The following is a 14479-nucleotide window of genomic DNA, read 5'->3' on the forward strand; positions in this document are numbered from 1 at the left end:
ACTTACCTCCTCAGATAAACATTTAAATAAAAAAAATCTTTCTCCTTCAAAAATGCATACCCTTATTTCCCTTGTGGCAGCCAGCTTTTCCCAGACTTTCTTATGTTTTCATGTCCTTCTGTTGCTCTCCTATTCATATTCTCTCGTCTAATTCCCACAAATGGTTCCTTCTGCTCAAAAAACAAAGCTCCAGACTTGCAGAACAAACAGGACACAGGCTGAAAACTCAAATGCTGTTTCACCAATTTGTTGCTTGCACTGTAAAGTCACTAAGATTGCGACAGGATCAGCCAGTGGTCTAATGCTCCTCTCCACATCATGCCAGTTGTATACTGCTTGTGTCCTGTGCTGCATTAATATGGGCACCCTGCTGCCATCGGTGAGGAGGAGAACTTGATGCCCACATTAGGTTTTCTCACCCAGAACTAATGCAATCCTTTCTGTACAGTCCCAGCTGACCTATCATGATCTACATTTCCTCTGAAATTATAAAGGTGCTCATACGATCACCACAACTGCAGACAGAACATGTGCCAGACATTAGGGTATTTCTCCCCCTGACATTTGTACAAAATGCGGTAGTGTTCCCTTTGTTTTACAGACAGGGACTGAACATGGAGTGACTGGCAAAAGGCTATAAATGAAATGTGTCAAAGTGGCAGGAATTGAAAGGGAAAAATCTCAGGGTCTTCGCTGTCAAGGTGAGCTTTGCTTTCCTCAAGGAGGAGAAACTGAGTGCCGCAGTGGAGGTGAAAGTTAGAAAGGAGTCAGCACTCTATGCTTAACAAGGCCTTCACTCATTGCCGGGGATGGGCTTGCAATGCCTTCAATGGCAGCAATCACAATCATTTTGAACAAAGTCCAGATACATTAAGACTAAATCAACAGCTGAGTTTTCCCCAAACACAGGGTACACAGATATGCATCTGAGGACGAGACACACTTTTTGTCTGAACAGTTTTAATAGTGATTAATAAATTTACTCTAATAAAAATCTTGCTGGCAAAGAGCCCTTAAACATGACATTATTTACATAATTTCCTGCAAAGAACAGCTGCGTAGCCCTCCACTCTGGTCATAACTTCTCCGATGTAGTGCTCCGGCACCCAAACATTCACAAATCTTAATGCACCTGCCTGGCATTTATGATATGAAGCTTATGGAAGAGGTGTGCCTCAGGGAAACCAGCACCTCATATGTGCAACGTGAAAGTCGATGGTGCGACCTGGGTCCAGATCCTGCAGTCAGATCTGTACTGGTAACCACTGGGATGCATTGTAGGATTGGGCTCATATTTACTGATAGCTTTTAATTAGTCTGCATAGCTCATTTCCACATCTGCTTTCCTATAAACAAACCACTAATTAGTTCAGTGAGTCAGTTAAAAGTGTACCATTGTGCCAGATAGTTTAAAGAGACACAGAAAATATTTGAAACACAGTCTGATTAATTTTAATTATTTTTTTAAAAAGGAAGGCATGAAAAAAAAAATCTCCTTCCTCTGAATTCTTCTCCTAATTTCAGGATAAATAGTTGTGAAGTTGTGACTGTGTCAAAGACTTGTATGTCTCCAGAGAAAACCCACTCTGGCTTTAAGCTTTCTGATATATTCTGCTGCTTTGGTTTACTCAAGTGGTAGCTCTGAAAGTGCTGCTAGTACTTCTAAAGCCTGATTACTCACCTGAAAAACTCAAGTTAATAACATAGTTTTCTCAATACCCAGGCCTCCTGACCTAATGCAGTAAAGCAATCTTGGTTTCTGGGCCAGAGCCTTGTTTATGATCTGTGCAACTTATGGAGATGAGGTGTTTGTAACTAGGACAGGAAGGCAAGACCCTCTCTCCCCATGCACCATGGGAAATGAGCAGAGCTCCCTAGTTCCTTCTAATATGGGCCTTCTCAGAGAAGATGGTGGCTGCGTCCTTGCACAAACATCCCCCGGGTGATGAGCTGAACAACTCCTTTGGGGCCTTCAGATGGGAAAGCACCTCATGTAGATGTGTTATCCTTGGTCTGACTCCCACCCCAAGTTTCTGAAATCTCAGTGGGCTCAGAAGTAAGCAAAGCACAGAGTATCTGGGACAGGTCTTTGCATGGTCAAAGATCAAGCTTCGGTGTGTGTGGATGTATTTAAAGCCAAAAATGAAAGACTTAGACCTCATTAGGCTTTGAGGTTCCTCCTAAGTCTTAGTTTTATGTGGCTAAATCTTTATTGACTCTGACTGAAAGCTTTAGGACAAGGCAGCTATCCTTCCTGTTTAACCTTGTGCCACTTGTAACAACAGACGGTGAAATAATTAGGTCATTTTTTTAAGTGTGGGCTTTTGCTTTCCAAGCCGACCACTCCTTTAGTGCTAAAAGTCTTGCTTCAGGTGTCCCCCGACACCTGCTCTCTTTGATATAGCATCTAATCACTAAGCGCAATGTATTTCCTCCATCCTCCTTACATTCATATGAGGCTTGTAGCATTCTGGAAATTTAAACCTCCACTCTCCATGGGTGAGTCAGGATGGCTTTGGTGAACTGTCCATTTCTTCTGATTATTTCTCACCATGGTAAGGGACTGTGGCTGAGGACTAGCAACTTTACCCCACGAAGACTTTAATGGTCCAAATACACTCTCAGTGCAGATTAAAGTGGAATCACTAATGCAATTTTGACCTGACTTTGATGCAGCAGCGTATTGATGTGGGGTGACACCGCAGCAAGGCAACAAGGTTAGATCTCAGCAGTGATTAAAGCGGAGTTCCTGAGAGGATGTTTACATCCTGTGTTTGCAAGTGTGTAGGGAGGCGACTGGAAAACAGCACAGGGTGCCTGCTCTGGGTGTGCTCCAGCTGCCTCTACACAGACCGCAAGGGAAAACGAGATGTTTTCAAACTCTTCTTGCCTTTACCCTCTAACCCGTTGTCCCTCTGGAAGATAATCACAGTCTTCTCAGCTGCTGCGTATTCAGTAGTCAGACAGTCAATCAATCAATCAATCAGTCAATCAATCAACATTAAAGCTGGTTTTGCCAGGTGTCACCCTCACCAGCTGGGAGGGCGGCTGCACCTTTTGGATGCGGGTCTGGGCCTGGCTCCAGCCCTGGGGGGGCCCAGAGGGAGCCCCCCCCCCCCCCCCGCTAGGAAAGCGCACCACGCGTCCACCCTGCGCCCTGGGGGGAGGCTGTGCCGGCACTGTGTACCGCGAGATGCTCGTATGTATGGATATATTACATATTTATAAGCAAAGGAGCAACTGAGATGAGGGCGCTTTAAAATGTTCCAGCCACAGCGGTACCCGGGGAGGGAGAGAATTTTTTTATTATTATTTTTTTTCCTCCCTTCTAGGCATCTGATTTACTCCGTGACTCTGATGCTTATCAACAAAGCGTGAAGATTGCAATAAGGATCCTCCCTGGAAGGCGAGGAGGAGTGACTTCAGGGGGCTGGGAGGAGGTGGAGTGCAGCGCGGCTCTCGCCTATAAGGAGGTGCCCAGCGCCCGGTTGCTGCTTCCAGCCGCAGCTCGCAAGGTGAATTTCCGCCGTGCGAGCTCTGCCGCCGGCATTTGGAGCATCTCCTCCTCCGGGGGCCGCGGAGGACGGTCCCTCGGCTCCCCCCGCTCCGGCTGCCCATTTACCCGGAGTGCCTGGATGCCCGATGGAGTAGATGAGAGGGAGAAGAGGGAGCGCACAGAAGCTGAGGGGCGCTCGGAAACCGGGTCCGGTGGAGACGGGCGGGTGGCTGGCTTCCCCCTGTGGGGCTGACCATGGATTCCCCAGCCCTCGGGGGTTTCACGCTGCTGCTCGTCAGTTTTTGGCACCTGGGATTAACCGCAACCAATTGTGAGTAGCGGGAGCGCAGGAGTTGCCTGGTGTCGGGGTGAAGGGGGGGGGTGGGGGGCGGGAAAGAATGTAAGGGGGCAAAAAACTCCCTGCAAACCGAGGGTATTGCAACGCGACCTCTAAGAAAGTTAGCCCACCTCCGCTTTGCTAATCGAGCTGAGAAATGCAAAGTTGCGGCCAGATGGAGGGGTTGCTCGCCGCCGTCCTGCCGCTGTGGACGTGGATGCGAACGGGAGCGCTAGAGCCTGCAGCGAGCCTCTCGCTCGCTTTCCATCCTTCCGCCGGCCGCGTTAATTTTTTATTTTCATTTTATTGCTTTCGCGGCCGGGGCTGCGCGCCTGTCCCCGCCATCGCGCCGGAGCCGCTCGCCGAGCCCCGCACGGGCCGGGGCTGCCGGCACCCCGCGGAGCATCCCCGGCGGAGCCCCCCCGGGTGCCGTCGGTCCCCGCGGTGGCCCCTCTCCCTTCCCCATCCCGGGGGGGCTGCGATTCCCCTTCTCGCTCCCTCTCCTCTCCGTTTCGGTCCCCTCCTAAGTTTCCCACGCCCCAAGGGCGGTGCCGGCGGCTTTGGCCCGCAGCAGGACCCCCTCCTTCCTCCCCCATTTTCCTCCCCCCGGCTCGGGGCTTTGCAGCTCTGTCGCCGGCATCCCCGGGGGCGTCCCGCCGCCTGCCCCCCTCCGTGAGACCGCCGGGCGGGGGGATGCTGCGGCGGGGGCCGGGGCGGCCGGGCCCGTCGGGGGCCGCGGGGCAGGCGGGGGCGGCAGCGGGGGGGCGAGGAGGCCGCCAGAGGGCGCCGGAGCCCCACCGACGGCCCGGCCCGGCCCAGCACGGCCCGGCCCGGCACAGCCCGGTGCCCGCGGACAGCGCTCCGTGCCGCCGGCTGGATGCTGCTGCCAAACCCGCGGGGGAGCCTTGCTTCAGTTCTCTTCTTTTTTTTTTTTCTTTCGCTCAATTAAATTATGGTTAATATGTTTTAATAACGTTCGCGGATGCTAAATGGCAGGCGATTTAAGGCAGAGGCTTGCCGTTACTGATGCAGTAATAAAGTTAATTCCTAACACTTAAAAAGAAACTCTGCATTAATGAGTTTTACTATTTCACGGGTGACAGTTTAATTTCCCAGTGCCAATAAACATTTCCATTGAATACACACTACTTCCTAAATATTTAGGAGTCAATCTTTTTAAAGAGTAATGATCAATAGTTTTATTATACTGTACAGATCTTACTTATTCATTGCTCAATGAATTAGCATAGAATCAGCTGTAAGCGCTTTCCCAGGAGCTGAGCAAAGGAGCCTGTGAATCTGTAATAGCTACAAGTTCGCTGGAAACCTTGTTAGGTTGGGATGTGAGGATATCTGTGTGCGCACGGACCTCAGTAATTGCATCCAGTATAAAAATTTGTCACCTTCTTAAGTAACTCTTCTCTACGTGCTGCAGCTCAGGAACGCTTCGTCCTACCGCAGATGGGGCTAAGAAATCTTATGAACTGGTGAAAATGTTGAATTATGTCTGCCTAGAAGTAGAAATATCCTGAAACTTTACTTGAAGAACTAAAAAGTCCTTGTTTTTAAGGATTGCTAATCTCCTGGATACCCGGTAAACTTTCCAAAAGGAGATGTTCCCAAATTCCGTAAATGGGAACCTTCAGCACAGGCCACTGTCGGGAGCTGAGGTCCTTTTATTTGAAAATCAAAGTGCAAATGGAAAAGTGTTCCTTCTGCGCTTTCCTTGATTTGAGTGGTTTGGCCAAAGGACTTGCATTTGGATGTTTATATTGGTGTATTTGCAATGGCTTTAACTGCCTCATTTCTGACAAGTTCTGTGAACAAGAGCAGAATGGCAGATTTTTTTTTTTATACTGGAAAAGGAGTATGCTTGTGGGAGGAAGAAAGCAAGTTCTTTAGTTTTCTTCCAAAAATATAATTTGGCTTTAATCTAGGTAACTTTTTTTCTTGCTCCTAAATTAGAAATTAGGAAACTCTTAAAAATAATAAGAGAGAACCCTGAACAAGTCAAAACCTTTCTTGCCACTGAGATATCTGATTCCAATTTCCTCTTTGGTATAGTTTTTAATTAAACAAAGAATTACTAAAGAAATTGCTTTTGAAACACAGCTACAGGCTAGGGGTCAGTAGACATCATTAGAAAGATCAGAATTTCCAAATGCTAATAAAACCTGAGAAATTCCTCCCACTTGGCTTTTTGCAATAATTTATTACATTAGGATACTAGAGTGGCAATAGGATTTATCCCCAGGATACTAATTACTAGAAAATGACTAAATAGACACATACATCATATTGGAATGGGTTGCATATGATATCTGGCTGAACTGAAACTTCTGCGTTCATCAGGTAGACAAGGAGACACAAAGCCTTGCCTGCTGTATAACAAATTGTGCCCTTTAGCAGCATACTTTGTGATCTGGAAGCATTAGTAGCTTTGGTAAGTCTAGATTGCCAGTTCTTGAATGTATTTGTTTGTTTTGATTTCTTCTTCCTTTTTAAGTTGGAGTGAAGTGTAAATAGTGAAAATATGAAAAGAGAAATGAAATTACATTTTCCCCAACCACCCTGAAATAGCAGTGCAGGGCTAGTCTACATCTGCAAGAAAGAAATAGCACTCCTGGCTAATGGTCCTCAGTTTGGTGTTGTGTGTTTTTGAATTTTCTTCTATTATTATTTTAAATATTCCGCCTCCTCTTTTATTTATATTTTTCTTGACCGACCTTTCTACATGTCAAGAAAGATGAGGCAGATTAAGTCACCTTCTGGAGAAGTGACTCCTTCTAGCTCCCATTGCAGAAGTTATTCTCGGTAACAATGCCATATTTCCATTCTTGAGCACAGCCTCCTCTTCCTCCCACAGAATCACTAGCATTTGTTATCTGATCATGAGGCTTTCAAACCTTTCAATTAAACCCAGTCATGACTGTCAGTCAAACCTGCAGAAATTCAGAGCGTGGTAGAATTACATCTATTGAATTTCTTATTGGGATATAAGGTCAACGTATGGTCCACTACTCTGCAGTAGATTTAGATTTGCCCTTACAGGAGACTGTCTTCAATAACTCTATTCAGTTAAACGTAGGTAGCGCGTGTGTGAGTATGTCTATTAATTGTGAAATAGGGAAAAAAATGAATTTAAATTTTTTTTTGTGGCAGAACTGTTGACTGATGTTTTTAGTCTTCCTTTATGGTGATCTTAATTGACAGTAATTGTGCAGGAATCAGATAAGTGTAAGTGAAAACTTCCAGGGGAAATTTTGATTCTAAGCGCTTGAGGCCATCAAGATCAGTAAGTGCATTTGGGACGTGTAACACCGTGGATGAGACCTATTAGGTCAGCATCGATAAAGGCAAGAGGTCTGTTAAACAATAACCTTTATATACATGTGGTCAGAAATGCTAAGTTTTGAAGAGATCTGCTGAAATAAGTAGACTATTGATCTTCAGATTGCAGTCTGAGGCTTATTCACTTGCAGGCTGAGTAAACAGGATCAGACATCTCTCTGGTTCTTACTCCTCCGGCTCCAGTACTTAAATATTCCCTACAAGAGACTAGTATGCAGACATACTTTCTTCCTTTTAGTTATGTTATTTAGGGAGAATAGCATATCCAAATGTTAGCTTTGTCATGCCTTCTGATGCAACAATGGAATAAATGATACAGGATAATGAGATTTCCTGAGAGAAAGGCTGTGAATGAGATTCCTGCCACAGCGAAGTCCAGGGGACACGTTGCTGATGAGTGCCTCTCTTGCACATCTGTCATCATCTATCATACAATCACTTTGACTCAACTAGCACTCCTTGGCGTTGAATCAGTCTTAAAGATGGTCTTTCCACAGACTGCAATGGTCTTTGGATTCTGCATCCACTAGGCAGATGGCATTGCCAGCCCACAGGAATCTATCTGGGGTTATTATCTTCTCAGTATCAAATACATTGTCTGCTTGGACATTTTTTCTTTTTTTTTCTGTTAATGTCATGCAAATGCGGCAGTTTTTTATGTGTAAATTAACAGCAAGAACAAATTGTTTTCAAATGTGCTTGGTACATTTGTATGAAGTATAGACTTCAAGTAGAAAATATGGTGATGCTGGGTAGAACAACACATGCATGAAGCTCTCTCAGCGTACATACAAGCTTCTGCCAGCTACCCACTGAATGTAGGGCTGATGAATGTTTTTTTAATCACTGTAATTCTTTTGCCAATGGGAAACTGAGTCAGTGTATCATAAGTAAGCATGGAGATAAATGTATAATCAATGTGAGAATCAATGTAACTAAAATAAATCCTTTGGGGGTCAATTGGATTGGTCCTTTATGGTGTGATCATGTCCTGTGATCTGCTGTTGGATCATATTCATATTTGCCGTACTATATATAATCATTTCTAAATCCACAGATTATTCCTGACTTCCTCTTCCCCTCTCTCCCCTCTCTCTGCTGCTATTTGAAGCAAATGGAGTCTGGATGGCTGAATACTGAAGTGAATAAGTATACGAATGCAGTGGGAGTGTGAGATGGGTTTTATTTATTTTTAGCCCCCAAAATGCATTTTTAGGTAGATGTGACAGGTTTTAGCTTGCTTGGCAAACTTGAATTACTTTCTTGTCCCCCAGTGACCTGCTCAGGAAAAGATGAGAATGGGTGAAACACAGACCTGCATCTGCACCCCCCAGGGTCACATGCAACAGAGGCTCTCTAAATGTGTTGGCTTTTCCTTAGCTTACCAGCCTCCTGTGTCCTACCTACCAAGCATCTGAGGGAGTGAGCTGTCTGTGCTGCACACCAGGTAACCTGTCGTGCTTTCGTAAAACAAAGGCTTTTGCCAGGCTTTGCCACTGCTAGAACTCGGGCAAGTTGTTCTGGCCCTGTGGCATTCACTTTTTTTTTTTAAGACCACTGCTGTCTTACTGATATGACGGCCACATGCATCATGCTTGTGGGATGGGGTCCTCGCTGGACGCATCTCTTCTGGGTATACACAGAAAGGAAAGGTGTAAAAGAGAAAGGAAGAGGTAGATTTGCACGGACACTTTCTGCTGTCAGTAAAATGTCTTTAAGAGATATGGAGTGCTGAGTTCTCTGCTAACTAAACTCCTAACTCGAACCAAGGGAAGAGAATTGTGTAATCCTGATGTAATAAAGCTTTAAAATTACAGGCAGTTCTTGAAGGTTTTGAATGCATCACTTGGTAAAGCAGAAAGCATCAGCAGACCTATTAGAAAGTCTCTATAGCATCAGGGGAAAAAAAAATGTTTTTTTGTATGTGTTGCTGGGCTGATATAATTGATAACTAATTTCCTTGTATTAATTTTCTCTATGAATTTTCTAATTGTCCTGTGCAGTGCAGATTCTTGTGGGCTGATAATGCCATCTGTTCTCTAGATCAGCACAACTGATGATGTTTTAAATGATGAAAACAATGTAATATAGAATTGGAGGGAGAGGGGGGAATGCCAAAACATTGGTTTATTTTTTTTAATTACCCACTCTAAGCAGTTAAAAAAATTAGGGAGTTTATCATGTAGTGATATAAATCTCCTTCTATATAGATACGCTCCAAAAGAAAGGAAAGTAACTTAGTAAAAGAGAAAGCATGAATCCATTTGTAAATGTCAGAAGGATCATGACTGATCTGTATACCAGGATAGGAAAAAATGTTTTTCTGGCAGAGGTTTTTCTTCTGCATAATACTAGCTCTTCTTCTACGTTATTACAAACGTATGCTGAAACTGAGATAACTCGGTCCATTTTCTACAGAATTTTGTGCTTAGAGTATTGAAACAGGAACTGAATAAAACAGTGGAAGTTTGTGTGAAGCTACCCCACTATTGAAAATACTAACCAGGTATTAGAGTACTGGCTGGTTTACTTATTGTTGCATGTTGTAACCTGTGAATTAAAACCCCACAGAACTGACTTCTTGAATGTACAGTTGTAGTATTTCACCTGAAAATAAGATACAGAACTCAGAGACAGCATTCTTGTAGGTAATGGTATCTTCTATTTTATGCAGTGTTTCTCTAACATAATGATGACCTCACTAGTGTTCAATCTTTCAGACTCCATTGCAGCCCCAGGGGCATGAACCTGCATGGGTACTGAATAATCAAAAATGTCAGAATTGTGCTCCAGACAGTGCAAGGGAATATAATGAGTTCGTGGACATGTGTAAGGAAAATATGTGTGTATATATATTTTTTTTTCCATGACAGAAGTTGTCTGTGGAAATGATTTTGGAAAAGAAATGCTTGTTCCACTCTTTTTCGGGGACCATCTATTTGGAAACTATTTCCTGGATGAGAGAGGGCTTTAGTTTTAGGAAGACGTCAATAAGTGATTTGCATGGCAAAAGTGATGCCAGCACCTTAGCCTCCTTCTGTGTTAGTTCTGCCTTTGTCCTAGGTAGGTGCTAAATCAGAGAGGAGTCAGGCTTGGATTGAGAGCACAGTGCAGCAGTGTTGGGGGTTGGTGGGAAGCATCTAGGGAACCAGGGTACAAATGGGTTTACCCTTTGTTCCCGTCTAATTGAAACTGGCCTTGGGTAACAAGCTCAATGGCTTCTGTTTCATCATGAATGATGATTACCTAAGTAAATACACTTGCAGCATCATTCATCAGCATCACTGTAATTCAAGGTCTGGCTTTCTGCTCTGGGATTGTGTTGGTGTGCTTGTATTGGGCCAGGGAAGCCCAGACTCCTGACCACACAGACCAGCTTGCCAATGAGTTGGATGTAGGTGCTGGAGGTTTTCTGGGAAGAGTTTCTGTGGTTCCCTCTTGTCATAGTTAACATCAGCCATATCATACCAGTGGTTAGTTTATAATGTGCCAGCAGTATTTCTGTGCTGGACAATGTGACTCCAAAGCTGAGGCTAAGGGGTATTCTTATGAGCATCACTAATATATGGATTCTTAATAACAATAACGAGGAAAAGCTAACTTTGTAATTGCTCATTTAGTGCCATTCTCAACTCTAAAAGGTTTTTGGTGGCTTGTGTTAATGCACTCTTTTCCAGACCATTAACTGCTTGGGATCCATGTGATCCTTATGGGATAAGAGAGCATCAAACTGCAGTGGGACAGACTGGACTCCTTTCAGTCTAGTGCTCAGAAGATGCTCAGTAACACCCACAGCAGTGGAAACTGCATAGAGTAACTATGGTATAATTCTGGGGAACGCTTCCCTTTTGACATTGAGTCTAGCACAGAGTCCCAGAACATGAAACAGAACTGTATGCAATGCTAACCATTGCGGCACAGTAGGAATTGGACTGGAAAGGAAGTAAATGTATTTCATTCTGTTTTACTGTGTGTATTGAGAAGGATTGAGTGTTGGGCTTGGCAATTCTGGAGCATAATATTTTTTTCTAGAAGTATTCAGTGCACTGTGTTGCCAATATAGTAGTAAATAATAATAATAATTTTCAAATGGGCAAAATCCTTCCTTTGTTCCCAGCTGGGCAATAAGGAGTTGCTAAACATTGTACTGCTTGGATAAGAACTTGCAAGATCCATTTACTTCTGTGAATGGTGAGGCATTGTTCCTCGATGACTGGTTCTTCACTGACAGCTCATCAGCAGTCCAGGAACAGAGACAAATGCCTTGTGATCTCTGTCACCAGTGACATAGCTGTAGTCATTCCCATGTTAGTTCAATGATGGCTCTATATGTTTGGACATAAATTGCCCCCACTTCTGGTATGGATGCTGCAAGCCATTGCTCTCTGTCCTCTTTCTAGGTCATAAAAAAACCCACTGAAAGTTAACAAAGCTATTTTCTTCCTCCTCTCTATGCAAATTTGTCACTAGAGTGGCAGGGGAAAATGGTATTTTGTTACTGGAGATTATCTGGTGTGTCCATAAAACTATGCATACGGAAAGTAGCAGGAGAGACTGTTTGTAGGGAGAGAGGGGAGGTCCAAGGGATCTTCTCCCAGTTTGTCCATTACTACTGACAGCTTCCTAATGCACTCAAGGAAGAGGTCTAAATTAATGGTCCAAGTGAGCCATTGGTGAACGGTTAAGAGTAACACATGCATTTATAGTAATCAGGATTGATTTATGAATAGGACAAAAGGGACTAAATATGCCATGAAAATGAGTGTTGAAGATTCCCCACTCCAATGAATAATTTATCTTCTAGTACCCATGAAAACAAAAACTGTGCACATAAGAACCCATTAGAAAAGTTAATCCCACAAATGGCTGAACACGGACAAAAACAGCTTTTGTTTTAAAAGGTAGATTTACTCAAATCTTCTCTAATTTGATTTGCCAGTGGGGTATAATTTAAGTCAAACAAGTTAGCAGCATTACTTGCTATATGAAGATATAAATATTTAATAGGTGATGAGAAATGTCTGCCCCAGAGGATAACAAGCTAAGGAGCACTCATTCTCCACAGTCCTAAAGGCAAAGGGTATGCTAAAACCAACAGAAATAGCAAGCAAAATGGAGAGGGAGCTTCTCTTCCCAGGACGTGGTCCTCTGAAGCTGGCCTTAAGGGCACCTGTATTGCCTCTGCTATTCTACATAATCCCAGGAAAACTCTCTCTACAAGTAATGATAGTGTTCTTTTAGTGCCTATAAATGTCATGGTCTTTCTATGATCTCTGTATGTCTGCAGATGTTCACAGTGAACCTCTCCTAGCCAGAGCACCTCCTCTGGGGCGTGTAGGATGCTGCATCCTCAATTCCTTGGGTTGAGTGTTTGTGTCAACACTAAACAGAGCATCATAGACAGGGTAGACGAGAGACACTACAGAGTGCCTTTGGATATCTTCCTGTCTGCCCTGAAAAATTCAGGGGGGTCAGTTTGTGTGGTTTTGTTTTTGATACAAAATTTACAATAATAGTTTGCTTTTTAATTTTAGACGAAGAACCTCCTTCAGCAACTCCTAGCAAAATTAAACAGCTATGGCATTTTTCATAGACTGTTTGTTTGGAAAAGAAAATGAAAATTTGATGAATTTCAATCAGAAGTAGCTTGCAGCATTCATATATTTATAGATTATCAAATTCTCTTTTTCCATCTCTGCTTCTTAAGTGCAGAGCTCATCTTATATGTAATATTAATTCTCATTATTCTTGGACAATTATTCACGGGTTTCTTTCACCGACTTAGTTCATCTAGGACCTGGTCTAAACAAAAAAGAATGACTCTTAAATTTCAGATCTACTTTTCCTCAGAAGCCAGTTCCTCCAGTATGTAAATCCTTGTTATTGTTCTCCTGTGAAGTTTATTTTTCTTAAAACCTGTCTGGCAATATATGCAATACTAAATGTGTTTACACCTGTCAGTTGAAAGAACTATTAATTTTCCTGGTGACTGCTGCTCTTCTTGAGTACATCATCTGAAAGTGTATTGGCCTGCTCTTTTGTCAGATTCTGTGCCAGCCTTGTATCCAACTTACTGACAATATAATAAGTTAGTTGCATGCAATTTTGTATTCTTCTTTATATATGTATATAGTAAAATAATATATAATGAAATACTCAACGTGAGGACCCAGGAAACAGAATAACATTTAATAAAATAATATGTATATATAATACATTGTGTTATACATCCCAGTGTTAGGATGAGAGGCAACAAGCGCAAACTGAAGCACAGGGAGTTCCAGCTGAATATGAGAGGGCACGTCTTTATTGTGATGGTGGCAGAGCACTGGAACAGGTACCTTCTCTAATGATATTCAAAACCCGCCTGGATGCCATCCTGCGCAATGTGCGCTAGGTGATCCTGTTTGGCAGGGGGTTTGGACTAGATGATCTTCAAAGGTCCCTTCCAACCTTGGCCATTCTGTGATAAATATAATGTATATTTATAATATATTTTATTATATAATTTTATATATTAAAAATCTATTTTATTGTTTTTCTGTTTCATGGGTCCTCTTGTTCTGCTGAGTTGAGCATTAGTTGCCATAGTACATGGGGTTACATTGTATAATGATTTTTGTATAAGCATTGCAGAAAGCACTTTCAGTGTCTGAAAAGCTGATAGTCTAAGGGTATTCTTGGTTCTCTTTCTTCCAGGCAGTTATGGGCTCATGTTGCCAGTGCTGCTGTATGGACACATGACAGTTTATTCCAACGTGGAAACCATATAGCTAGCTTTTTGTTAGGAACATTAGGTACATGATGTTGCTCATGACAGTGCACAAAAGTCTGCATAGATACTATTTTTTAAAAAAATCCCACATTTTTTCCTATCTTTACCTTCTTTCTCTGAAGAAATGCATCATGTTGGTCACTTTGATTGAGGCTCTACTGGCCTCAAATCCTGAGCATGGGCAAAGCCTTTACACTACAGGGAGCTTTTGAGAAATTTCTCTTGCTTTCTTGGCTCAGTTTCCTGGTGGAGATCTACTGTATGGTTTCTGTGCTCTAAGAAAGTCACCAAGGAATTTGTTTGGCTTTGTCATTCAGCAGAAGCACATAGGCTGGAACCAGGGAGGAAAGGATGAACTGAATCAAGCTGAAAACTAGTATTGTCAGCCACATTCCCAAGTTCCAAATGTCCCTGAAATGACTGTTACATAAGACATTTTACCTATAACATTAGATTTGTTTGCAAATTATAAACTCTTGTCTTCTTGAAGCCTGCATCTGGTAGCTGGTACTGTTCCCTG

At 43.1% G+C, this 14479-nt stretch overlaps 1 protein-coding gene across 4 annotated transcripts in view; it reads left to right on the top strand.

Moving 5' to 3' along the window:
• The first annotated feature begins 2387 nt into the window (after positions 1-2387).
• The window catches only part of CNTNAP5 (contactin associated protein family member 5), a 289841-nt gene continuing 277749 nt past the window's right edge, over positions 2388-14479 (top strand). For 2 of the 4 annotated variants that reach the window (XM_080600798.1, XM_080600801.1), the window contains exons 1-2: positions 2392-3199; positions 3333-3827. In XM_080600798.1, the coding sequence (XP_080456924.1) occupies positions 3752-3827 (76 nt within the window). In that variant the 5' untranslated portion in view covers positions 2392-3199; positions 3333-3751. Of the gene's footprint in view, positions 3200-3332; positions 3828-14479 lie in introns of all 4 variants that reach the window. The other 2 variants (XM_080600797.1, XM_080600802.1) reach the window with 2 other exon arrangements.

Source organism: Anser brachyrhynchus, assembly GCF_964034855.1.
Source record: "Anser brachyrhynchus genome assembly, chromosome: 7".
In the NCBI taxonomy this organism is placed as follows: domain Eukaryota; kingdom Metazoa; phylum Chordata; class Aves; order Anseriformes; family Anatidae; genus Anser; species Anser brachyrhynchus.